General features: G+C 40.3%; 1 protein-coding gene across 2 annotated transcripts in view; it reads right to left on the bottom strand.

Annotated features, from left to right (window-relative positions):
- Window positions 1–1465: 1465 nt before the first annotated feature.
- RAPGEF5 (Rap guanine nucleotide exchange factor 5) overlaps window positions 1466–26979 on the bottom strand; it is a 159677-nt gene continuing 134163 nt past the window's right edge. For both annotated transcript variants that reach the window (XM_051610421.1, XM_051610420.1), the window contains exons 19-26: window positions 26045–26167; window positions 24640–24818; window positions 21354–21444; window positions 18129–18179; window positions 16950–17037; window positions 13602–13666; window positions 8630–8684; window positions 1466–5161 (exon numbers count right to left, since the gene is read on the bottom strand). In XM_051610421.1, the coding sequence (XP_051466381.1) occupies window positions 5043–5161; window positions 8630–8684; window positions 13602–13666; window positions 16950–17037; window positions 18129–18179; window positions 21354–21444; window positions 24640–24818; window positions 26045–26167 (771 nt within the window). In that variant the 3' untranslated portion in view covers window positions 1466–5042. The remainder of the gene's footprint in view (window positions 5162–8629; window positions 8685–13601; window positions 13667–16949; window positions 17038–18128; window positions 18180–21353; window positions 21445–24639; window positions 24819–26044; window positions 26168–26979) is intronic.

Consider the following 26979-nt stretch of genomic DNA (forward strand, 5'->3'; position numbering starts at 1 on the left):
ACAGAGAAGAGGAATCTCCTCTACAAAGGGTATAGCACTTGTCCCTGCACAGGTCAGTCCCTCTCCAAGTAGAGGGTTGTGCTGGCCCCAAAGCAAACTACCCCCACCTGCTGCCTCTCACTTTTGCACAGCTCCTGCAGGAACAGCTCATCACAGGCCTCTCAACTCTTCTCACTTCAGTGAAAACACATGGAGTGCACTGAGCAGCTTAAACTGCAGGTGTTTGCCATTAAAGCTCTCTTTGGCTGACAGAAAAGGAGGAGCCCTTGTTTGAATAGCTCAGCAAGACAGTCCGAGATAGGATGACATCTGGAAATCAGCTGCTAAGTGCAGCAGCCTCTTCTTATGGCTCTTGTAGCTCAGCTGGAGCTGTAAGGCAGCTGTCCTCAGCCCTACACCTTCCCATTTGCAAATCATCCTAAAGGTATCATCATTCTAGCTTCCTGTGACAACCTCCCAGGGAGACCAATGGATGGAAGGAGAGCTCTTCAGTGCAGTTTGCTGCTTGCATGGAGCCACACACGGCTGACCAGCTGCAACAGGTTAGGAGATATTCCCCAGGTCTCCTGGGCAGTGATGAACAGCTGGGAACATAAATTCTTCAGCTTGCACAGCTGGATCTGGAAAAGGATGTCTGGTTGTAAAGTATCTTTAAACATCATTATAGAGCTGTGTCAACCATTTGGGCTTCTGCTGTTTTAATTACTCCAGTTAAAATTCACCCTACTTGTATATTAACGCTGACACAAACACTTTGTAGGTCAGGCTTAAGACCATTCAAGGCACATGCACTTAGAGGATTAAGTACTGTCTGTTTGCCAAGCATTTTGAGCAGACATCACACAGTAAGCACCGAGTGTTAGTTCTGTGTGAAATAGTCATGCTCGGCTTAGTGGATCCCAGGGCTTGCAAGTGGAAAGGGTGGAAGAACAGGACAAGCCTCAGCTGCATTACAGCACACTTCAGCCCACCATGAGCTTGCCTTCCCTGAGGCAAGCCAGCTGAGAAGACAGTGAAGAAATTTCACTGGCAGGGATGCCTGGTGAAAGAGGAAATATTTGCTGTCCTCAGCAAGAGGATCAAGTGCTGATAAGCTGACTCCAGATGATATGAAGTTAGATTTACTCATCCATTCACCCACAGGGAACTCTCATGGTGGCTCCAGGCCCCCCTTAGACTCTGCTGTGATGATAAGGAACAGCTGAGACCCCATTAACATCACCTTTGCTTCTGAAACTGCCTGGAATACATGGGCAGGTCCCACCAAGCAGAGATGAAGAAGCAGCTTGGAACAGAGTCAGGCCCCTGAGCCCCCAGCCAGGCACACACTGGCCACACTGGTCTGCCTCCACCTGGCAAACACAGGGCAGGTTTGCAGAACTGAGTGACTAGAAGTACGAGCATAAAATTTTCCAGTCAGGAACCATAAGTACATGTGATAGGCATGAAGGTACAGAGCTCAGACTTCATTAAGGTAGTTTTTATATTTTTGAAAAGCAATATTAAAAAACACTGGAAAATGCAAGATAAATGTTGAACAGTTGCTTCTACAAGTTTTAACCTTGTATTGCTTGGCCATTTTGACATATAAATTATTGCTTACTAGCTCTCATAAATACACAACACAATAATATGTACAGAGGCAGACAAGCATGAAATATCGAAAGGAAAACATTGGCAATGTTGATTCTGGTAAATCAGATTATTTCATACATACCAGGTCTCATAACAGTGGATAACTACTAGCTGTAGTCCCTGAGAAGTTAGGTAAATACCTTGATTTGGGTTTTTTTTATTACTTTTAATGCAAGCTGACAGCACTATGGCACTCAGAGAGAGTGGAACAGGCAGGTGCTCTTACCTCAGCTCATTGACTTCATCCCAGTATATCTTAATAGTGTAATAAGATGACAATAAATAGGCTATGCAAATAAATATTTATCTGCTAAAATGTTTAGTATTTACACCTTTGTAATTTTACAGCAGCACATGTCTTACTATTTTGGATAACTTTTTTTTTTTGCCACTGTCATGCAAATGCAATTTATTTCTATCTGAGACAGGGCTAAGAATCAAAAAGATGTGTCATAGGAAGCATCTAAATTTGATGCAACAAAATCCCACATCAAAAAGGTATAAAGTAACCCAGCTTTTTCCTTTGTTCTGTCTAATTATTCCTCCTAGCTACTTAGGAAATTATGCAGAGTATTTAACCCCAGGTGTGACTGTGAAAACCTGAACTTAAAAGATTAATGGATTTTAGCCTATGCAACATAATTGCACTATTGAAGGATTTAAAAATCACACAATATCACCAGTGCTGGACCCAATCAGGGGCTCTGTAGTGTTCCCCTCTTTCATGGGGTTTATTTCTAGTCGTCCTCCCAACCAGCACACCTTCGAACTGCTTGCCAGTCTACTGCCCAATTCTGTAGTGCTTCTTTCATCTAATGAAGACTCTGATGGGCCTTTTTTTATTAGCCATATTAGCTACAGATTTGAACTATTCACCTTTCCTTTTGGTAACAATTATACTATCTGTATTTTCAATGTGAAATTCATGCATCCAAGTTGGACCCTCAGACTAGAAAGTTATATACTAATTATACAGGCCACTATAAAAATGAGTTTGTAAAGTTTCAAACAGTAGTCTAATTAGCCACAGCACAGTAAAAGAGGTAAATGCTGACTATGTGCCTTCAAACTGAGCTTATGCCAGCTGCAAGGGGCAGAAAACATTTGATTTAGTACAAAGTCACAGTTGTGCAGACAGCCAGTACCTCAGCTGGCTTGAAGCCTAACGGTACAAGTCAACCCATCCATCTACTTCAACCAGTTTGAACTGGCAGAGTGAGGAGCCTTGACTTGTTTCTTTTTTCTTTCTTTTTTTGTCTTTTATTTCCTTGTATTTTATTCTTTGTTACTGCTGCTGCTGTTTCATCAGTGATAACTACTATGATGGAGACTAATGCAGTGAACTAAGAAACAGGCCCACTTTCTCACCCTGAATACCTTCTCATCCTCCCTTTCCCAATAATTTCAAGAGAACAACTTGTGGACTAGGGTGTTACACCACATGAGATAAAGCACGCAGGCTGGTCTACATACAGGCTCCTAGAAATAGTGCCACAGTTAAAAAGATTTCACATGGGGGAGCTCAAAAACCAGCAAAGCACCCAAGTAACTTGTTGAGGGTCGGGATTCAGCGAGTGCTATGGCCAAAGAGAGAACTGCAGTAACACATGCAGCAAATTGAATCTGGTTTGTGTTCTTACACTGCAAAAAGGAGCCCACTGCAGCCAGTATCCTCATCTGAACAGTTTTGGTCTATTTGCACAAAAAAGTTATTTACAATATGTGCAATCACATCTACAGAAGAACATAGGAAATTTTTACTCCATGGCCAGCAAGAGTTTATTTTTTTTTTTTCTCTTTTTACTGGGTAAAAAGAAGATTATTTTTTTCTTTAAAAAAAAAAAATCATATAGTATTTGATAATAACAAAGTACAAGCAAATACATTTCTGAAACATCTGTTTCCTTTACAATAGATCCATACAATATTTCACATATGGGAAAACTGAATGCATTCTACAGATTCCCCCACAGACTACTTGTTAAAGCTGCTTTTTTTTTTTTTTTTAAATCCCTTTAAACCAGAGATAACACAACAATGAAAAGCATGCTACTTCAGTATTCCCACATTTCAGTAAAGGAGCATTTTCTTGGAAGTCTTCCTCATGTGGAAAACATACAATAGAGATGGGAAAGCATTGCAATGTCCTCCCTGCTCTGCAAAGGGACAATTACCTTGACTCAGTGTACAAACACGAGCCAGAGTGTGTAGCACACTGCACCTCACCTGTGGCATTCGCTGGATTATTTTGGGGCATATTCTTAGTGCTGAAAACCAGGGCTATGGTGATGGTGGTGCTTGGATGTAGGTCAACTGTAGATCAGATTTTAGAAATGCTGCCTCAGTACATGCCCAGACGTAGTACTTTTAGCTAGAAAATAATTGGCATGGGGAGGGGTGTGAGAAGGACAGAAGCAGTAATGGAACCTTGATGCTGAGAGCATGGTGTGTATGCAGGTAATTACACTGGTACCCAGCAAGGTACCTTTTATTCTTTGAAAACTAGAGGCATGTGCAAGTTAGGTGACGTTTTACCTGCTGAAACAGTCTTTCCAGGAGGTGAGTTAGGAATGTAGGTGGACCTAGGCATTGCCTCTGAATAGACACCAAGGAGGTTGTAATCCAAGCAGAAAACAGCTCCTGCTATAATAATTTATAACATGTTAACTGCAGGAGCTGGTGCTAAATTTGAGATAACTGAAAAGGAAGAAAATCGTATGTTTTCTGTGCACAAACAACTGTGTCCATAAATTGTAACAAAAGTGGATTGGCTCTTACAGTGTTTTCTATAAAGCAGATTCTTAAGGGGCCATATCAGCATGAAGCGTTTACTGCTGACCTCCACATCACGACGCACTCTTGAGTTTCATCCGGTGCACTGTCTTTTTATATTCCCATTCCTGGTTGTCCACACTTATCTCAAATAAGATGCTCAAGGGGACTCAGGGGAGCTGCATGAATTGCACGGTATTTTTGGCAACAATACTTTGGCAGCTTTGCATTAGCGAGGTACAGGCTGTGGTGAACTGAGAATCCATGTGCCATGTCGCTTGCTGCAATGTTTTGCTGCGGAGACACGACGTTTCCTTTCATTCTAATACTGGCAGAATCTGCATTGAAAGCTACACTGGACCAAACAATATTTTAACAGAAACCAAGCTCCCGAGCTCAAAGGATGCTGCTCTGCTGCCTCCTGTCCCAGTGACCAGCAAGGTTGGCACCAAGCTTGCCCTGCAACTCTGTGAGCAGCTCCTTTGCTGGCTCTTGCCTGATTTTCCTGCGCATGTTGTGTGAGCTACTGATAAAACTCAGTAAACTGTTCTTATATAGGGAAGCAACATGCTTGGCATAAACATTCACTTAATTCAAAGTGCTGCAGTTACAAGGTTATATGAAGCTGTGTACGCTCAGACTCGCGGCTCTATCCTGTGAGAAAGCTCAAACAGAGCTTGCTGGTTGTCGATGACATGCAGGTGATGGACGTATGGCTTCAGCTCATGATGCTCTTTTGAAGGAACTTCATTGCCTGCAAGATGGGAGAAAAGGGATGAATTAGAAAGCCATGTCTTGCCTGCTTCTCTGTCCTGTATGTTACAAAGTCCCTGGTGTGCCAACCTCTCAAGTGCTACACAGTCACAAAAAAGATGGATAGTGATGCAAAGCACCTGCTATTCAAGTCAGGTAGGTACAGAAAAGGGGAGGAGGGAGGGAGGGAGGGAGGGAGGGAGGGAGGAAGGAAGGAAGGAAGGAAGGAAGGAAGGAAGGAAGGAAGGAAGGAAGGAAGGAAGGAAGGAAGGAAGGAAGGAAGGAAGGAAGGAAGGAAGGAAGGAAGGAAGGAAGGAAGGAAGGAAGGAAGGAGCGAGCAGACAGTCCTGGGCAGCTAGCATGCACGAAGGAGGGACAAGGAATGGCAAGAAGCTTATTCTTCCCAAGTGGAAGATTTACTCCTGCTGGCAGTACAGGCAGTCTATCTCCTATAAGGGTGGTTCAAGGTTTCCTTTGTGCTGCTCTGGCAGCACAACACAATCTTCAGCAGGGGTGGAAGATGAAGCCAGTAAGTTTTAAACAGTCCTAACACAAGTACACAAGACAGCAGACCTCCAAATAATTTCCTTCAGAGCAGGTGGAAGGTGATAGCACAGGAGAGAGATACAAAAACTCTTCAAAGCTGCTCTAACAGGACCCCATGTTTTGATCTGTTATGCTTTTGATTTCTGATCTAGTAACAGAGACAAGAGTCATGCTGTCATTTTATGGGAGTTTACAGGGCAAGAGGAATTAGCTTTGTAACAGACAAATTGAAGGGTGGCTTGAATAGCAGATGTTTTCTGTTACAAACTTTACACCTGACATTGCACTGGGGGAACTTGCTGTCTGTGAAACCCTCCAGCATGGCTGGTGGCCAGCAGAAGTGGAAAAGGAAAACTAGGCCCATGGCCACAAGACCCATCAAGACAGGCAGAGAAAACAACGAGATAAATTTCTTACATGTTGCTGACTGCTGAAAAATGAGTGAAGGTTGGACAGCTCTGCTCTAGTCCATGACCTCAAGGAATTTTTAATATCATTACCATAAATTAAAAAAGAAACCCCCTCAAAATTCCCTGAACCAATCAGCTTAACTCACACACTCCCTCCTTCTCCTTTGTTTCATCATCACCCTGTCGTCCACACTCTCCAGCTACACGAGAAGCTTTCCAGGAACCAACCATCCACTTGATTCTAAAGAGCATGGTTTGATGCCATGGAGGTACCATGGATGTTCCCATGCTAACAGAGCTCCTGGGCAGCTATTTTTAGGAGCTATTTCTGAGCAGCTATTTGACTTGACAAATGTGAGAGAAAACAGGACAATGCAATAAATTTGTATTAGGATACAGAGATGACCTTTGTGTTCAGAGGGAATAGGATCCCAGCAGCTGTGATGAACATACTGAAAAAACATTTGTATTTCTCATTGACAGCTGAAATGACAAAACCTTAAACTATGTTATTTGTTCAGGCTACTTGGTCTGGTTTTGGAATTGCTGTATTTGTTTTCAGGATTTAGGATATAAATGTATTATTTCCATTAAAAAGGTATTTCAGTCTTGCTTGGAACCTCACCAGTTTCTAATCCAGAAAGATTTTGGCCTGCAAGTTTAGTACACATGATACCATTCATAAACAATAATAATATTCCTTGCTTAGTTTTCTTTGAATTCTTCTTCCCTACAGTGAGATGTCTGCTGTTATTAGGCCAATCTGGAAATTGATGCAGTAGAAAGATTCACATTCCTGAGCACAAAATAAGCCCACTAGAAAAGGAAACTGTCCATAAAGTCTCAATAAATATTCAGTGAATTCATTTCATGCCTAAATGAATTTAAGAAAAAAAAAAGTGCCTACAGGGATGTCTGTATAAGCTGCTTTTTAAATGTCAGCTTCACAATAAATCAAGTCTGTGATAAAATAAAATAACATACTTCAAACTACTAGATTATATGATAAATTTCAGGTATTAACCTTGGATTTATGTTGTAACACTTACAAAACCACTCAGAGAAAAAAAAAAAAAAAGCAAAAATGAGAAGAAAGATTTGCAAAGAAGTTGCAAAAATAAAAATCACATCATGAAAAGGCACCAATGCTATATTTTATAATGCCAAATAAGAGCCATTCTAATTTACAGAGCCATGGTTTGGCTTAATCCATATTTCCTTCAGTATCTGGTTTAACAGAATATAAACAGCATGTCCTTCTCTCCCCCTTTCCCTCTCTTTTATGTTTATATATATAAAAAACTATACAAAAATAGCACAAGAACCATAGCAGTAACCAGTCTTCGTTTACAAAAAAAAAAGTCTGTACATACACAAGGTAATTTTATAGAACAAACGGTGAGCAAAATTCTTAGCAGTACCTATCATTGCCCAAGGTACATTTATTTATACATAAAATTATGATTAATTTTCTTTTTGTCAGAATCAATGCTGACAGCTGCTGAAAATTTAGCTGGTAAAAAGTACTAAAGCTTTTCTCTGAACTTTTCTTTGAAAAAGAGGTTTTAGTGGCCCAAATAAACGTTTAGTGGGTTTGGCTTAAAAACTCTAACCAGTTCCTAAAGTAGTGTTGTGTTTGTTTCCTTCATGTGTTTAACCTCTCTGCAGAGAATGAGAAACGCTGAGAAGGAGAAAAACAAGGTTTGTCCTCTGTGAGCAGAGTCTTCTGGAGTTTTCTGGCATGCTCCCATAGGGGTGGATTCTCTGGTGGCTAATAAGGTGGAAACACAGAAAAAACCAAACCAACCCCATTCACGCAGCTGAGGCAGTGGTAACTGCTCCTATCAGCATAGATCCTCCCATGTCTAAACCAGACAGCTCTCTTAGCAGGCTTTCCATAGCAGGGGTACTAACACAATCCCCTCTTTTCTACCTAGTCAACTACTTTCACGAAACCCAGAGGATCTTACTATCTTCAAGACTTTTTGTGAAATGTCCTTAAGAAACCAAACTAAGCAAACAATTGGTCTTGGTGAAAAGCCAAGTGAAAAGCTGTGGTTATTAATACCATGCTTCAGCTACTGGCAGCCAAGACAGCTGTGATTCCGTTACCCAAACACATAGACTAGTGGGAGACTGAGGTAACTTGGCTATGGCTGGGAAAGTGAGAAAGAGCAGTGTACATCAGAGCCCCCATTCTGAAGTGCATCTGGAACAGATCTTACACATTATTTTGAAGAGGTGATATTTTTTGCAGGAAAATAATTTATAATACAGTTGGATGCTGTTTCTGCAAATGATTTGTAATGCAAAATGTCATCCAGCTGTGGTTTCTGCAATATTGACCTTCCAACAATGACACCCCCTCTTGCCAATTGGTTAAATAATTTGCAATCACATTTTGTTGCTGTAGGAAACCAGAGAAAGTGAAAAGAAAGAAAAACAACAACACGAAAACAAAACACCATCAATACTTAGAATGGCAAAATTAGTAGCAAATTTTGGCTACTCACCAAACTGGTTATTTCTGCAATGTCTCAATGATCGAACAGTATCTGCAATCATGTGCTGCAAAGAGAAGATATACAATGTCAGTGCAAAAATCTGAGATTAATACTCTCATTAGAAAAGCCTGAAAAAATCTCCTTGTCCTATATTGCACAGAAAAGCAGGTGTAATAAGGTAAAAAATTAAGACAGCAGGAGAAAGACTTTGTTCTTAGTAATAATACATGATGAAACAGGGTTAGTCTATAAGGTCCTTATTGGTATCACACAGATTAAATGAGAACAACTCCCTGAAAGTCCATGGAAAGTGGTAATGAAAAATAGCTAAACAATTGCTTGCTTTTGTTCCAGTGACTTATTAAACTGAAAACCTACAGCAGGAAAATTCTGTGGACTCTGTGGGCTCTTCTGGGTCCAGCACCTGGCTTTAGTGCATTGTCTGGGACATTTGGTAGTCTGTAACCTCTCCTTCCATTTCCAGGTGTTGTCTAATAATATTGTAAGCCCTCTGTGGCTTAATGTATACTTGTGTAAGGACTAGCACAATCAGGCATCAGTAACAGTTAGGCAGTTTTCTGCAGGGAACCAATACAGTAAAACAGCCCACAGCCTCAGTACTGGAGAGTAAACACCCTGACACCTCCACGGACAGGTACCAAAGACCATACTATGGATGACTTATGTGGAATGGCTGAGGTCACTTGGATTATTCAGCTCAGAGGAGGCTGAGGGGGGTGACCCCATTGCAGTCTCTGGCTTCCTCATAAGAGGATGAGATGGGGCAGGTACTGATCTCTTCACTTCTGTGACTGATGACAGGACTTGGCGAAATGACAGGAAGCTGAATCAGGGAAGGTTTAGGTTAGATATCTGGGAAAGGGTTTTCACCCAGAGGCTGGTTGAGCACTGGAACAAGCTCCCCAGGGAAGTGGTCACAGCACCAAGCCTGCCTGAGTTCAAGAAATGTTTTTATGCTGCTCTCAGGCACATGGTGTGATTCTAGGGGTGCCCTACACAGGGACAGGAGTTGGACACAATGATCCTGATGGGTCCCTTCCAACTCAGGGTATTCTATGATTCTATGATAGGCATGCTATTTTAGGAGAAGCTCGTGCTAACAGAGATACCGGATGTCCACTTAGATTAGGCAGAAAAAATAAAAGGTTTAAGTTTTGTTTCTTATTCAGGCTCAGGTCTTAAACTTATACAGACTGGAATTTTTCACTATAAATTAGTCAACTGCATTCATTTTCACTAGATGTCACCCATAAAGTTCTTGAAGCATTATTTATTTTTGTTTATTTGTCTGCTCCTGTGGGATAAAGGTGAAATTGGCAACTCCTCACCAAATCGAGTAACTAATTTAAGCAAATTGCAACCGGAATTACGAACTAGCTCATGCAAAAAGCTGATGGTCTTCTCGCATCTCCTTCAAAAATAATCAGAGGTGGAGAGGATTAACTGTCTTGAGCAGAGTACGCTTAAGCCCGGAATGACGCAGAAGAGCTCATCTCTCAACATTCAGGAGAGTGGCTTACAAGGCTCCTCCACACACAGGAACACGTTTAATGGAAATTTCACGTTCCTTTCATCAGTGAATCAAAATCATTCTTGTTGTTACCTGCTGTGCTTCATTTGCCATGAAATCATACAATCTCTTGCACTGATTATAATGAAGTTCTAATGAGAATATCTAGATTTCATAGTCAATAGTGTGAGTACTGGGAGAGCTACAACTTCCACCAGTGCTGCTGCTCTTATGTTTTGCAGCTGATACCCTTTGCATTTGGCTTTTAAAAGTAAGAGACATCAGATTATCCTACACAGTCATTCTTTGCTGTTTCTCCTTTGTAGTCTGTCAGTGTGAGGGGTCCATCCCCAGACTAGCTTCTGAAGGTGACTTGGTGAGGCCTGGTGAGGGAAGAATACCTTTGTGTAACACCTTCTTAAAGCAGAATCCCAAATCTCTCTCCTTTAGTAGCCTAATTAGGCATTTCTCTCTGTCCATTTGCAACTCTTTGAGATCCAACTGTAATACAGAAAATCAGCCAATTCATCTGCAAAGCAAATGCTATTTCCTGGCTGTTGAAACCGCTGCTTGCATACCATTAGTGTGATGAGAAACACACACTTCTTGTGGTCTTTCAGCCCACTGGCTACCTAGGATCATTAGCAATCCTTTAACTAAGGATAGCACAACTCAAGCTTGGGAGTTGCACAGGTATTTGAGGGTGTGGGGGCTGAAAACCTTCAGCTGCATGTACACAGATCTCACAGCTGAAAGCACTAGGTAAGAAGGTGTTCTCTAGAATGGTAATAGCCATTGACCTGTATTAGAGTTTGCTGGAGTGTGGCTAAGACATGTCATGGCTAAGATATGGGTGATGGCTGACTGGAGAAAAAAAACCTGAAGAAACACTTTAGTGAAACAGCTCAGTAATACCATAGAAATACCATGAAATGCAACAACAAAAGGCGGTATTTTCATTTATTCCTTCAGGTTTAGTGAAGGAAGTGGATATCGTAATAAAAATCAATCTAACACATTAGAGTTTACCCAACGTGAAGTTAAAATCCCTTCAACTCTTGCTAAAACTAGGTAACACTCCTGAGACAAAACATCATTTCATTTCCTTCTCTTTGCAAATTCCATTCTTTACATTTGGAATTAACTTTGTCTTCACTGCAGTCATGTCAAATCAAGTTCAGTCACATTAGGATTGTTGAGGCCATGATGATTTAAGAATATAAAAGAAGCAGGGAATGGGGGGAGAAAGAGAATATCTTTTATTAAACTGACTGATATAGTTGGAAAAACAATGGTTCAGACTGACAAGTCCTCCTTCAGGTGAGGTGTGTAATACAGAAACAAAATATTTCAAATGACTCATTGAAATGGAGACATGAGAAACCATCTTTGCTTTGAAATTCCTAAATGGAAATTCTATGCATTTATAACAGTAAGTTTCTTCCCCAAAGCAGTAATCTGCTGTGGTAGAGTAATTCTTTTCTTCTTTTTCTGCAACAGCAAATGTGCAGGTGAGGTTCAGTGGCTTGATCCAAATTAAGAAGGAGTCAATGTCAACCCCAATTTTTCTCATGAGAGGTGAGAAATGCTCAGCACAGTATAGAACACTGAGGAAAATGTTATTCCTTGTGACAAAGCCCTTATAATTAGAACAGAAACATGAACTGATGTAAACGTGATCATGGGTGATGCATCTCATTAGTAAGTTCATGCGGGTTGACTAAATACCTTAGCATGCAAAAGGACCAGCCTAATACCTACTGCCTGAGTTTCCACTACACTCATATTTAAATCTCTCCTAAGCCCCCACTTCCTAAGCTGCACTACTGCCTGCATTGATGTGTACACAGGACTCCCTGAGACAGCACGTTCCTAAGGACGTGATCTGACTAATAATTTGAGGGAAGTGTCAGTCTGAACAACACTTACCCCCCCACCATCACCTCAGCCTCTCCCCCCACACCATTTAAAACGCCCATTAACCATTTGCATGGAAAAGGTGAAATCTCTCGGCTCACTGAAGTCAATTAGCAAAGCTCCCACTGCCTCTGGAGACACAATGGTAACAGCAAGGATAGGAAATCTTACCAAGCAAACCCAGCACACATTAAACATATACATGATTAAACAACAAACAAACAAACTAACAAGGTCTGGTTAAGACTGGAACAAGAATCAGATCCTAAATATTCACTAAATAAATATATGAGCCAATGGGAGGATTTTAGTAACAATTATTGTGCATCAAGGGCTAGTTTAATTTACATGTTAATTGGGTGCACTTCCAAGAGGCAATGAAGAAGAACATGCTAATGAGTTTTACGCAAACACCTAAAGGTCAAACAGTTAATGGACTTGGGACAAGAAAACCTTTCATTAAATGTGAACCAGTGTCCTTGTAAACTCCACAAGAAAAGGTACAGAAATTAAAAAAAAAAAAAACAACGAACCACACACAAAAAGAGGAGCTCAGGTTCAAAAGTCAGTCTACATCTGCTTGCAAATTAAAAGACCATGCATATTATGACAGGATGTGAAAATAAGTTCAACATCTGGTTCATTAACAACCCCATTTTTGCATGTTCATTCTCAAATAAGTGTAAATGCATGGAGAAAATAGTTGAGAACATTTCACCAGGCACAGCCACCTGGACTAAGTGTCCCATGGCACATCTAGAGCAATCGGGAAGAACATTTTGGTTTCTTGTTCAAGTACTCCAGGCAAAAAAATATAAAAGATTAAAAAATCAGTTTCTCCACTCCACCACCATTCAGATATATAAACTGTAGTTTTCAGTGCTACAAAAATATTATTGACAAAGAAATGGAAAATGAAAATTAAGAGAAATCAAACCCCTATCAGCAATATTATGCCAGAGTAGATGTCATATGAGGTCTACAGCAGATGTGGCAGTAAGTGCCCTTCTACATAAAAGTTAGCATAGTGGTATTTACAATCAGTTTAATCCATATTTCAGACATTATCTTCATCATCTAACCTAGATTAAAAAAATTACTTTCATTTAAGATCCCTGGAATTAGCATACCATTGGCAAGTGTTAAACTAGAGAAACCTTTTCTTTAGTGACTTGAGAAACAGAAAGGAAACATAATTCAGACAATGCTGAAGCAGGAGAATTTAACTGAGAAGAAACAGGCCAGGAGGTATTGCAAAGGAGAGAAAACTGAGTGGACTGCGTGGTATTGATGCTGGCCATCACTGGCTTAGCCATTTTACACAGAACTGGGGGAGGAAGGATGAGAAGAGGAGCAGAGGAAGCAGGCAGGAGAGATAAACTGCTGGCTGTTTTCTACTGTTTGCTCTTTTTTGCCCCTGTTTACTTCTTCCTGATTCAGCCAGAAGAGAATGTTTTAGACTTACAAGATAAGGAGGGGAAAGGGGAGAATGTGAATCTCTTTAAAAAAACAGGAAAGACAAAATTAGCTTACCAGCTTTTCAAAGTTAACAAGGTTATCCAGAAAAGTTTTATTTCCTTCATGGATGAATGTTACATCTGAAAAAATAAAGGAAAAGTAATTTTCATGGCTTTGCTGTGTAATATGAAGAAGTTAATTACTAAAGGGCAACAAAAGGGGAAATAAAAAAAAGAAAATGAAAAAAAAAAGAAAAAGAAAAAAGAAAGAGAGAAAAAAGGTGGGGGGGGAAGAAAAAGGAGGAAAATGTCTCATTAAGGACTGACATAATATCTGACAACAAGGAACAAAAGCCTGGTATAATGACATGCAGAGATTATCAGATAGCAACACTATGTACACATGGTAACAAGAGGATTTTCAAGAGGGAGCATGGATTTCTTATTAAACCTGGTCTGTGTTACTTCTGGGGTGCATATCGTACAGAGGATGGCTGGGAGCAGGTGGGGGCATCCAGAGGGATGGCCCTTGCATGGCATGACTGCTCTCTGCACCCTCTGGCACCCATCTGGCTACACTGCCCATGGCTGTGCCTGGGCTGGGGTTGGCTGGTGCCTGAGCCCAGAGCTCCATGTAGCACAGCTACCAGGCACTGGAGTTGGCTCTGAGACTCCTTTGTCTCTCTTTGTGGGACATCATGACTCTGAAGTCCCCCAAAGAGATGCAGGCTACAGCAGTGGCCAGCTGGGGAGGTTAAACACAAGCCACCAAACTAAAGTTCAAAGCCTTGAAAGAAACACTACAGCTAGGGAAAAACACTTTTATACACTGTTGTTGGAGAAACTTTGTAAAGGCAACAAAAAGGTCAGTGAGAGGAAAAGGAAAAGGTCTATATTTGGCTTCAGGAAGGGAACTGAACACAGTGTAATGAACTGGGGGAAGAGGGAATATCAGGCGAAACAAATGTTGCTAAATTAAGATTACAATTACAACAGTAACTTCAGTTTATTTTCTTCATTTTCCTAACGCATATTAGGACACAAAGTGAGACCTATTTTGGACATGAAGCACCAAGGACATGGACAGATTCCCCATGGGGAGTGAAGCTTTGCCTCCAATAGTGCATCCTCCAGGTCACAGAAAATAGAATCAGGAGCACAACCACCATGCTCCCTATCATCTCCTGGATGTGCAGATACCCACACATACCAGGAGGAGACAACACTCAGATATCATTCCTTCTTAACAGTCACAGCTGTGTCTGCTAGCAGGAAATGGCACACAGTAAAGGGGATATGTCTCCCACTCAGCAGAGGTGCCAATCTCCAGCCCATCAGTCTAACTGAACATCTCAGCATTCCTCCTGTACTCATCATCCCTAGGACTTCCTCTGATGCCCACTGCTGCTGCTTTGTCAACCCTTCCACCACTCCCCCACCCCACTACCTTCATCCTCCCCTGAAACAGCCAATCTGATTTAGTTCCTTTTGTTTCAAAGACTTGCTCTGTGTCAAAGGGGCATTTTATAATTGCTTAGAGTGAAAATGTTAACAGCTTCACATGCTGGTGGAAACCCCAGGGCTGGGACTCATTAGGCAGAGCTCTGTGTGAGGGGTAATGGAGACCTCCTGCACCTCCAGGGTCGCTGGGCTGGGATCTGCCTGGAGCAGGTATGATGCCAGCCCAGCCTCTCCGTGTCCAACTGGAGCATGGAATACGCGGGGGTTGCCTCCAGCACCTCTCTGCCCCTGGGCAGCATCCTAAAAACCAGGGGTAAAGGAGGGAGCAGAACCCTCTACACCTCCTCGGCTGGGCTGCTGTGGGGCACCCAGGGAAAGGGACGGGGAAAGGACATTGCTTCAGGACACAGGCATTACTTGTCTCTGTATCAATGCAGTTAAAAATCATCTGTCACTTCCCATGAAAAACCTTCACTGGAAGCAGAAATTCCCACACAGCTTTCAAAGTCAATGACAGCAATGTATATTTCTGAGGGTGGAAGGAACAGAAATTTGCTTTGCAGCCAACAACTAGGAGTCTAGATAAACCCAACAGAGCAGAAAATTGCATCTGAGCTATCTGCCTGATTTTCAAAAGCTGTGTCTGTGTGCTGTAAGAGAGCTCCACATTTACACTTAACTTTAAAAGGACACTCTAAAAGTTACTTTTCATAATTAAAGAAGGGTTATTAATGGTCTTCAGTTTTTTTCTTGAAACTGTTGTTCCTTTTGTGTTGAAATACAGTAATTTGTTGAGTGACTAATGATTTCTATGCTATCAAAGTTTATTTTACTGGTCTTGGAAATAACTTTAATACAAACATGCTTGACGTGGAATAAAGTCCTATGTGCTGTGCAATACTTTGGGAATTACCAACCTTGGCAACATTTCCTTAGGGAGTACTGTACTGAAGAAAACTACTGGATTATTTTGCAGTGTCTCCTTGCTTTCTCCTATACATTTTAGAGACATGAATGCTGCTTATGTGCATGTTCTTACACAACACATTGTAGTGCTGCACAAACATTGCTACTTATGTTTGCTGGCTTTGTTTAGGCAAGACATACTTGAGAAACTTTAAAACTATTGATTTTTAAGCCTTGATAATTGTATCCAGCTGAATAATGCAAACTCCTTTGATGTGTGCAAAGAGGGGAAATGCCTGATGGCTCTTGAACTGTCACCAACTGATCTGGAGAACTGTCTTCAAACATTTTAAACTCGCAGCAGTAGCAGGTTGGAATAAACAGCCTAAAGAGAATACTTTCAGAAAACAGGAATAATCAAATGAATTTGCCATGTTCAAAGAGAAGGCGATTAATAATTAATTACTCCAAGACAATGGAATTTTTTTAATACCTGCCACTTAATTAGCTGTCTAGCTCACTGTGTTAAGGATGTTGTTGTATTTTATTTTAAAAGATTATTTACTTTTTTTTTTTTTTTAATAGTGAGATTTTTGCTTATCTCTTTCAGACCTGTAAGAGACTTGAAAATCTCCTCGTCTCAGGATAGACAGGGCAGGTTCTGCCTTCAGGATGACACCAGGTAGTTTCACCCCTGAAAACCTGGGCAAGCATCTGAGCCCATTAGTGTGGCCTAGGCCACTTATGTGGGTGCACCCAGCACAGCTGGGCAGCCCCCGTCAGGGGTTTGCAGGGTTTCACTTCTCCACTGAAGAGGGCATGACCAAAGCAATGGCACACTGCTCTATCTACACCTGATAGAAAGGTACCAAAGTTTGAAAACCTGTGTGAAAACTGCCATCTTCCTCCTCTCTTAAAAGGCAGCTGCTTATTATCCAGACCAAGTGCTATCTCTACATCTGCCACATACTTATCATAACACCACCTGAAGGAAAAATCACCTTACACTTATTTTAATTAACCACAATGAAGAAGAACAGCCAAGCTTTAACATTACCTTTCAGAAGTAAGGGCATGAAGGGGATTTTCGGAGATTTCATTTTCTTGAATGCATCCCTGTAAGCTTTGTGATTCAGAGAAGGGTCCTACAAAACCATTTGGGTAATAGAGAGAAAAATCAATAGGCTATAAAAAGAGCAATTCTAAATCCGTTATGGGCTTATGATCTGAACATGATTTAGATATAAAAGGTTTATTCGGGAAATGAGGTAGATAAAGGTTTTCTAAGCTAGGTGACTTACTAAACTGAACAGGAAACGTAAACAGTGAGAGGAACAAAAGCAATTACATTCCCCTAGATGAAGAAGTGCAAAAATGGAAGTAAGCTGCAGAACAGATTCACTTGGACTGCTCTGTAATTTCCCCACAAATTTCTATTAGCAAAAATCTCTTCAGCTTCCTATCTAACACTAAATGTATCCCATAAATATCCCTTATTAATTCATTCTTTAAAAAAACCCAAGACCAAATAATAACCCCAAAAAATCCCAACAAAAACTGCTCTCAGATCAAAGTAGCACATTGGAGATTTTCAAAGAAAATAAAAGAGTATGTTTCAGTGTTGTATAAGTAATGCAAAAAGTCATCTCCATTTCCCATATAAACAAACATTTTTGTACACCAGCTCACACACAATCTTGAAAACACATTAATTTATAAAGGACTCTAAGTACAGAAGCATGACAGCTGTTAAAGGCTGGCTCTCAAGTTCCCTGCACCAGGCAGTGATCTCATCATGCACCCACTTCCATGACAGCCAGAGGAAATATTTGTTTATTCAGCTTTGATAACAGTGACAAAGACCCTCAGCCTCAGATTTAGATTTTTTTGTTAAACTTCAGTTGTCCTCCTTTTCTCCTGATCTGCAGCACGTTGCTTTGGATAAAGGCTGATTAACCACCATGGCAAAGGAACAGCTTCCAAATTGATGCTGGGTAACTGACACTACACTCGCCTCTCTGTGCCCTTCCTCCAGCTGCCAGGAATACAGCCTTTTTTCTTTTAATGTTTGGAGACCACCTCTGAGCTCTCAGGGGCTGCATGGCCTTTGGCAAATCACATATCTGACATGACAAATTCTAGTTTGAGACAATGATAGGCAACCTCCAAAGAAATTAGGAAGTAGGAAGGCAGGTAAAGAAAAGCAATGCTGCTCTGCTGTCAACACCGTACTTACTGTCAAACTTTCAAGCTCAGTGAAAAGTTTCTTGAACTTCCCAGGAATTTTCTGAGGTGGGGAAAACAGAGGAAAAAAAAAAAAAAAAGAAGTTGTAAAAAAAATCAACATAGGCAGAAAAATGCTGAGGCATTTTTTTCCATGAGACTTCCATGTGTGAAGCACCTGCTAAAAGTACCAACAGGCAGTTAACCTCTGCTCCTCAGCTCCAAAAGCCCTAATTATAGACCATGTTGATTGTGACACCAGACCCTGCAGCCTCTCCTCAGGGACCTGCATCTGTCTTCTATAGAAACTACTTGTTAGCAGGTGTTTTTATTTAATTCCCTAGCTTCCACATCTGCTGCATTCACCTTAATAAGCATATCAAGTTAGAAGCAGAATCATAGAATGATAGACTGGTTGGGTGGAAGAGACCTGAAAGATCATCTAGTTCCAAACCCCAACATGCATAGGGACACCTCCCACTAGACCAGGTTGTTCAGTCCCATCCAGCCTGGCCCTGAATGCTTCCAAGTGTGAGGCAACTACAGTTTCTCTGGGCAACCTTTTCCAGTGTCTCACCACGCTCACAGTAAATAATTTCTTCCTAATATCTAATCTATACCTACCCTCTTTCAGTCTGAAACTGTTAATCGTTGTCCTGTTACTACCTGCCCTTGTACAAAGTTCCTCCCCAGCTTTCCTGTAGACCTCCTTCAGGTACTGGAAAGCTGCTATAAGGTCCACCTGGAGCCTCCTGTTTTGCAGGCTCATTAACCCCAACTGTCTCAGCCTGTCTCCACAGGAGAGGTGCTCCAGCCCTCAGATCATCTTCATGGTCCTTCCCTGGACTCACTTCAACAGCTCCATTTCTTTCCTGTGTCAGGGGCCCCAGGGCTGGACATAGTATTCCAGGTGGGGTCACGTAGTAACACAGGCAGAAAATTCAGACTTCCTAATTGCATCCAGGTGAAATAATTTGTTGAAATCTTTCCCTATAATATGTCTTCCAGAAATTAACATGCATTGTGCTCGGTGCTATTTGATACACCATCACCAGTGCTGACTCGCGTTACTACTGGCACAAGCTGGTGCCAGGAAAAGAGGTCTTTCCTTAACAAAGTATTACTTCATCTCTGGTATCTCATCCTAATCCCATACGGAGGTGCACAAAGCCCAGACACAAGCTACCTTCTTGTCCCACATGCTATCACCTGCTCTGCTCCACAAGCACCTGCTTCCTTTATTGCTAAAATGCTTTAATGGATTCAGCTCATTATAATCAGAGCAAGTGTTCTACAGTTTGAGTTTTGCTGCTGGTATTTCGGACTCCAAGTGTGGGGATCTTAAATCCTGTCTATTTTTTCCAAGCATACTAGTCTAGTAGAAGATATCTCCTCTTAGTAAAAATGCTGTCTTTACTTTGTCCTTAGATTCTGACAGCCACAATGACACTACCAAGAGAAAAGAGATTTAGAACAATTAAGATTAAATGGATGAGCTGTATGATGAAAATGCTAAAATAACTGAACATGTTATTGCAATTGCACATTTTTAAGATCCTTAATCAGGGAAAGTTAAGCTCATTAAGACACTGCATGCTGTAGAAAAAAAAAAGCAGAAGAATATGCTTGGGAGCATAATACTTCTTTAAGAATGAAAGTGCAGAGACAATATAATTTAGTGTCTAAATGGTTGCTTAAATTTAGGTGGCTTCATTTACATGCATAAGTAATTATAATTAATTTATAAACATTGTTCTACTTTCTCAAATTCACATTACTAATGCAAATAACCTTCTGCTTCTGAAACTTTCAGTTCAGCAAAGTTTTACGAATAAAAAAAAAGTATGCATGTGACTCCATAAATATTTCACACACAGAAATATGACATGTTTACAACAATCTATATGCAGATGCACTCCTTGTTCCCACAAGCAATATATTCTGCTTTTCCTGAGAGAAGTCCACCAGCAGCAGATGACCTCCAGACATCTCACCACAGAGCAGAGTTCTGTGTTTCCATGCAGGAGAGATTGACACTATTGCCACCAGGTGCCTTTGATACAGTATTTAGTCCCTTTCACTCTTCTACCAAAGCCCAGAGAAATGAATTGAAGGCAACTCATAAGAGCAGGCAAGGGCAAAAGTTGCCTTAGGGAGCTTTATAGAATAGGAGAGAGAAAGGGTTGCTGTATTGTCATCTTCAGTTATGTATTTTTCTCTAAAATTTTTGTTTTACCTGTTATTTAAAGTTAGCTCCTGCTTGCCTCTCCAAGCCCCTATTAGCCCCTCCCCACAGAAGCAGTCAGTGCCCTTCTTTCTCTCCATGTTGAAGCCACTGACACAGGTGATGATGTTTCCATGTGCATGATTTACGCTGAAGGGAAAGACTTTTCTCTGGACAGTATCAGATGGTTCTGTAAGTCTCTGATGGCTGTTTGGTTTCAGCTGCTGGTGCTCAAGACCATCTTTAAGGCATCACATGTTCTGTCACTTTGTGTTACAGGCTGATATTTTGAGAGAACTGCTCGCTTGTGGTGTTAGGGGCATGGGGGTGGGATAAAACTTCACCCCATCACACTAATTACTTCTTCACCAATTTTTGGATCCATCAGCACATGCAGTAAACTTGCAGATGCTACCACTCAATAAATTATTTCTACTTGAATGGAAAAAAAATATTCCACAATATAAATGCAGACCCCAGTGGGACCCTCCTCTAAACACCCCATGCTCTGTCTAGCAACCAATAGCTTCTTTAGAGGTGTTCTCCAGTGTGCTCCTTATTCATGGCCTGTTTCCTAACTTTGTCATTCAAAATGAGCAGCTGAAAAATAACTGATCAAGGAGAATTAAAGAGGATTTATTTCTACTTAGTATTTTTTTTTAGTGAAATTATTCCATAAGGTATTGCTTGTTTGGAGACCCCCACATTTTCTGTTCTCACATCTACTTAAAATGCCAGAATAATTTACATAACTTTTTCTTTTTTTTTTTTTTAAAGGGTAAGATCTCCTCGCATTGTTCTTATTTAAAAACTCTAAAAGGACATACTTAGTTTTATTGGAATAGATGTGTATCTAAGGTTTCAGGTCACAAAGGAGTTTCTCTACAGATACCCCCTCCATGATTTATTTCAGCATGAAAAACCAATAATTAAAAGGAAAAGTTACTTCACCAGTATTAAATTTTGTGAGAAATAGTTTTGACAGGGTATAAAAGATACAAAGATGCATCTTACCTCCCAGGTCTGAGACAGCCGGCTGACAGATGCAGTGTTGAGACCCATAACAATAGCAAAAAATGAATTCAGATTTCTTTGGGCTTTACAGCTGTGAAATAAAAATAGGAATACTGTATTCTGATTTTTTTCTTACTCAAAATCAGAGATAAACTGAATGCAAAGGTATCCTAGGTTACTGAGTCCCCTTTCTATCCTCAGCACCAACATACAATCATCTTCCACATAATGAACTCATTAAATGTCCTGTCATGACCACCTGCAGTCTAGGTGAAGGGGTCTCTAAGAAGTTTTTTAGCAAGCATTCCACTGTCTCATCAACTCTGTTGTTGGCAGGTTATTTTTTTCTCCTTGATGTCAAAAGTAATTTTCCCTTTTCAATGTTCAAGTTACTCTCAGCTGTCCTTTACCATACAGAATAATTCATTGACCTCTATTCTGTTGTATTATAAATATTTTCGTCTCTCCTTTTTCATCTTTTCTGTGAATTGTACATCATTGGTTCCTTCGATTTCTCTTTGTGGTCAGGGCCTGCAATCTGCTTTTCCATACTGTTATTATCCTTCATTGAATTATTTGTAGTTTCTTTTCCCTTTTCTGTCCTGCGTTTCCTTCTTACAAAGGAGATGTAGTGAGACAGCAGGGAGGGAAGGAGAAACATAATTACTGTTTTGCATATAATTTTTTACACAGAATCACAGAATCTTAGGGGTTGGAAGGGACCTCAAAAGATCATCTAGTCTAACCCCCCTGCCAGGCAGGGTCACCTACATCACACAAGAACCTGTCCAGGCAGGTTTTGAATGTCCCCACTGAAGGAGACTCCTGTGCAAGTATAAAACAAATATAAAATTATTTGTTTGGAACAGCATCACACTTTGTCCTTGCCTTTAATTTGTCATCTATTATCACCCAAGGACCTCTGTCACTGTACTGTTCTTTACAATCATGCATTTATTTCTTCAGCACAGTATTAACATTCCCTAGCTGAATTACTTTGCGTCTATCTAAATTAAATCTTATCCTACTGTTGTTTGCACATGTCACTAGACTCCTTAGATCACTCTTTCTTTTTTCTTTTTTTTTTAATATCCTCCAATGCATTTGAAATCCCTCATCATTTTTATTGTCTGAAAATCTGATTAATGTTCAATTTAAATATCCCTATAAATTAGTTGCAGTTAGCACTGGTTCCAATATAGGTCCCTACAGAATTTGTTTGATACCTCTGTTCTTTGACATTTTACTATATATGATCAGACTCTGCTTATTTCTAGTCCATTAGGAAATTTGAAATCCTGAAATACCGAGTCCTTTCAAAGAAAAGGACTTTTATCTTGCAGATTCTTGAAGACCACTATAAACATGCATGTGTGGGGGAGAGTGAGGATCCTCTTTTAAGGTAAGTTTCAGTACGAATTAATCCACTGCCTTCACTGAGTTTTGTCATCAGGGAAAAATATGCACCAAGGCCTTAGGCTGGAAACTCACCAGCACTTGTTACAAGTTTTACAAAGCTTGCGCTCCTTCTGTGTACTACCTCGAGAATGCGTATTTCTCACTTCACTTCAGCTGTTTTAAAGTTAACCCTAACTTTGTTGCTTAGACTCTTTTTGACCATTAAAGTCAGGCAGCTCCCAAAGGTAACTCGTTCCCCAGCAAGAAAGGTGTCCAATACAGCCTGAATAAACTGTCTACTGGGGGGGGGCCATTTCTCACAAAGAACTGTACAGAAAAGGCATGACTTGTACAGTCAGCCACTGCTAGAGGAGCAAGAAGGCTGCTGTTATAATCCATTTATTCTAACCCTACATTGACCTGCTTCTGTAACTCCTCAGGATGTTAATTTCTATCAACATACTAATTCATTTTCTTTATTGAATCCCTCATCTTCTATTTTAGACTAGCTATCAATAGAAGCACGTTCATCTGTTTCAAAAACTGTCTGCCTTTCATGTGGTGACACACTTGTGTAAAAGCCATCCTTCAACCCTCATTGTTCCTCTTTCATCACCTCTTCCAGAATTGATGAGATATGGTAATGTCCTTAAAAAGCTGCTTTTCTGATTAAAAAAAGATCCTGAGCAAACTACATGCTCACTTATTTGTGTATCCACTACTTCCCCATCTACATGCTATGAGGATGTGTGCTTCTGCAAGGCAGTGGGAGAGTCTGTTTACTGACAACCATATTAAGTCTGCACAACTTTAGCTTTTCACTTAACAGGGATGAAATTAATTCAAATACAGAAACATTTTAGTCTAGTGACAAATATATCACTATTTATATGGGACAGACATTACTTTCTTCCTGGAAGGCAAATTAACGCTACTGTGATGCAAGCAAGACACATAGAACTGACCATTTCTCATGTAACTGGACCAAACTTGGCCACCGATAAGGCAGAAAATGAATGTTAGTACTGGATACCATACAACTTGCAAACTAAATCAAATCACATTTATGAATTACACTAGATTAGAATAATTAATTTCACCAAAGGCACTGCTTCAGCAGAGAGCAGTCCTTTGTATATAAGTACCTTGCAAATTAAATCAACCCAGTTGATGAAGGAACAAATTATACATTTTCTATGAACATGCATATTCAAATATTGCAAAGACCAACAAGTGGAGAGAGAGGTGAGGAGGACGGTTGCACGTATTTAAATTGCTCCATTTCCTTGGCTATAAGAGGGATTAAATATTATAAGAGTGATAAAATAAGAGTGATTACAGAGACAAGAATTCTGTGTATTCGTATTCTGTCCCAAGGCATAGCACAAACAGCAGCACTATTTAGTAATAGTGCAAGAATAGACGGTCAAATCTAACTCATTAAGAACCTCCTTCCAATAAATAAAAGAGTACTCCAGAGGGGATTACATGGGGCAACAGCTTCCTGCAGCTTGTTTCTTCTCTAGGAGTAGGACTTTCAAGATTGTACCAGAGTTTGGTGCATAACTCAAATAGTTTTGTAAGAAGGTCCCTAGGTTACCTCTGCTAAGAAAGGAGATATCTCTGCAACATCGGGGGGGTTGCAGTTGATGCTGCAGATAAGCAGCTGAGGTGCTGGGTAAGATCTGAGCAGCACATACTCTACCATACCTAGTTTTGGCCAGTGTTTGCTGTTGTTATTTATGGACTGTTTTATCTAGGTATGCTTACTCCACTATTAAAACACAGGAGGACAGATTAGTTTTCTGTCTTGGCTTTTGCACCTGCTTCACACCACCAAATATCGCATGTGAATTCAAGGATTTTTGTTGCAACCTTATTCACTTACTGGGCAGCAATCTTGATGAACTTTTTGACTAGCTGCACACGTTTGCAGAGCTGGCTGCAGAGGAGTATCTCGGTGGCAACCCAAAGCTGGACCTCGTTGCACCTTTGAAGCAGAAGACTGAGATTCTCAGTGTTTTCAGCACTGCCCTGTCTGCTGAACGTGAAGTATATCAGCTCTTGCTGGAAGACATTTACAAGAGTATTAGTGATATAAAAGCAACTTAGAAGTTATGAGTTATACATTATTTAGAAGTATGTTTTGGAAACAAGACCTGACTGCAACCAATTGTTTTTTTCATTATCCATAAACTAGTCACAAGTAATTGAGGATCTGGATTTGGCTTAGCAAAGCCTAGAGTCTTATTACAGTAGGCAACTGGACTGGAAGTCCTGCAGGACATGCTTTTCTTTTGAGATTTCCTGCAGTTCCACTTCTGGATGGAACATAAGGAACATAGGACACAAATAATCTGCCTCTTTCTGTATTTTTTCCACTTCTGTTCCAGTATGAAAATACAACCATGTCAAAACATTGCAGAATCTGAAAAGTTTTACATTCAAACTTCTTCCTAAAAATAGCCAGGCTTTCATCAGCAGAGGTGTGGGCATTGATTTCTGTGCAAAAAAAAAACACCAACAAAAACAACCCCAAACTTGACCAGCTCTAGATTTGCAGTGTCTAACCTGAATAAAAGAACCTGAAGTGAAAGATCAAGGAGAGCATCCTTTTAACCAAGGGAATTTCCCATTCATTTTCTCAGAAAGCACCAATATGCTTTTCAGTGACTATTTTCAAGTGACATTTTGTACTGTTAACTGTCCATTTTACTTAGCAGCTCACACCAGAACCTATCAAAGTCATTGAAACAACCCAATGGGCATAAAGTGGGCCATTATCCCATTTTAAAAATCCTGCCCAGTATTTTTTTTCTCACTGAAGCCTAACAGAACAGGAATGTGACCATCTAAATTGCTGAAATTGTGATTTTTTTGTGGTTAAAGTGGTATCAAGGACACCTATTGGAGGAGCACTGTATTTACTGGAACATAATCAAGTGTAAAGGACAATGTGCATATATAACATATTCACACAAACAGTTTTTAGAGAATAATCATGCTCTTTTACTCCCTTGAGGCAAATCTCAATAAATCCCATCAGGTATACAGGGAACATATGAGATGTCCCAGCATAGGGAAGTTGCAAGCCCTTCACAAATGTTTTCAGTATCAAGGATTGCAACACCTCACTCAGACTTGATTCAGTGCCACCACTACTGAGAGCTGCCAAATCATGCTGTCATGATGGCGAAGTGAGCATTAAGGATCACTGATGCTCCAAAATGCATCATAATGGCACAATGCTGCATGACAGCAATATACCTGGAAGTGGACGTGGTGCTTCTTACCTCATGAATTGCATTGAAGAGGCTCCAGTCAAAGTTTGTTAGCTCTAAGGCAAGATCCCAGGTGTTGATTCCCAAAATTCTCACAGACCTTTGCTGCAATTCTTCATTTTCAGAAAACGGGTTCTAAATCAACAGCCAAGAGCATAAAAAACCTCAGCAAATGCCAGAAGTTCTGCAATGAAACAGCTACTAGACCAAGGTACAAAACAGAGCTGAGTAAGTAATATTTTCTAAGTGCACTCTGAGGATTTTTTTGCCCCCACTAATCAAAGTCACAGAGTTATAGCCTATTTAATGAATAACTTGAAACAGGAAATAGGTCAATAGGATCAGTGATTGCCTATTGGATTAGGCCTTCTTCCTCTCTCTCTCTTTCTCTAAAACTTGAATATAAAACACCAACGAAGCAGAGAGCATAATGAAAATAAAATCCCTGAAGCCATCATAAAATAAAATCTGAATCAGGACACTGGGAATTTTTTGTATTATAAGATAAAGGAATAATTCTGCAAACACACTGGTTTTAGAATAAATACACACAAGTTGCCCGCCAATTTACCTTTACAAATAACACAAATCCACACATTTTATGATTAATCTACTCCAAATGTAATCACGAACAAACAGTAAAACACTGTGGGTCCTGATTCATAAAAGTTACTTAGCATATTACTGTGGAGTGCACTGGTACTACTGGTGTTAAGGGTCACTTGACATTTCTGTTATTAGCTTGAATTTTCAAAGGTTTCTCTTGATTGTTGTGTTTGGTTTTTTTAACATCATCAGGCTGAAACTTGGGACATAAACTATCTGCCAAGATTCTTCTTATCAGTTAAACCATTACTTTGGTGCTCTATTTCTGACAGTTACAACAAGTTTTGCTATTTTTATTATGTCACTAATGAATAGGTTGTCACCTGTCTGCACTGGAAACC

Source organism: Apus apus, chromosome 2 (assembly GCF_020740795.1).
Source record: "Apus apus isolate bApuApu2 chromosome 2, bApuApu2.pri.cur, whole genome shotgun sequence".
Taxonomy (NCBI): Eukaryota; Metazoa; Chordata; class Aves; order Apodiformes; family Apodidae; genus Apus; species Apus apus.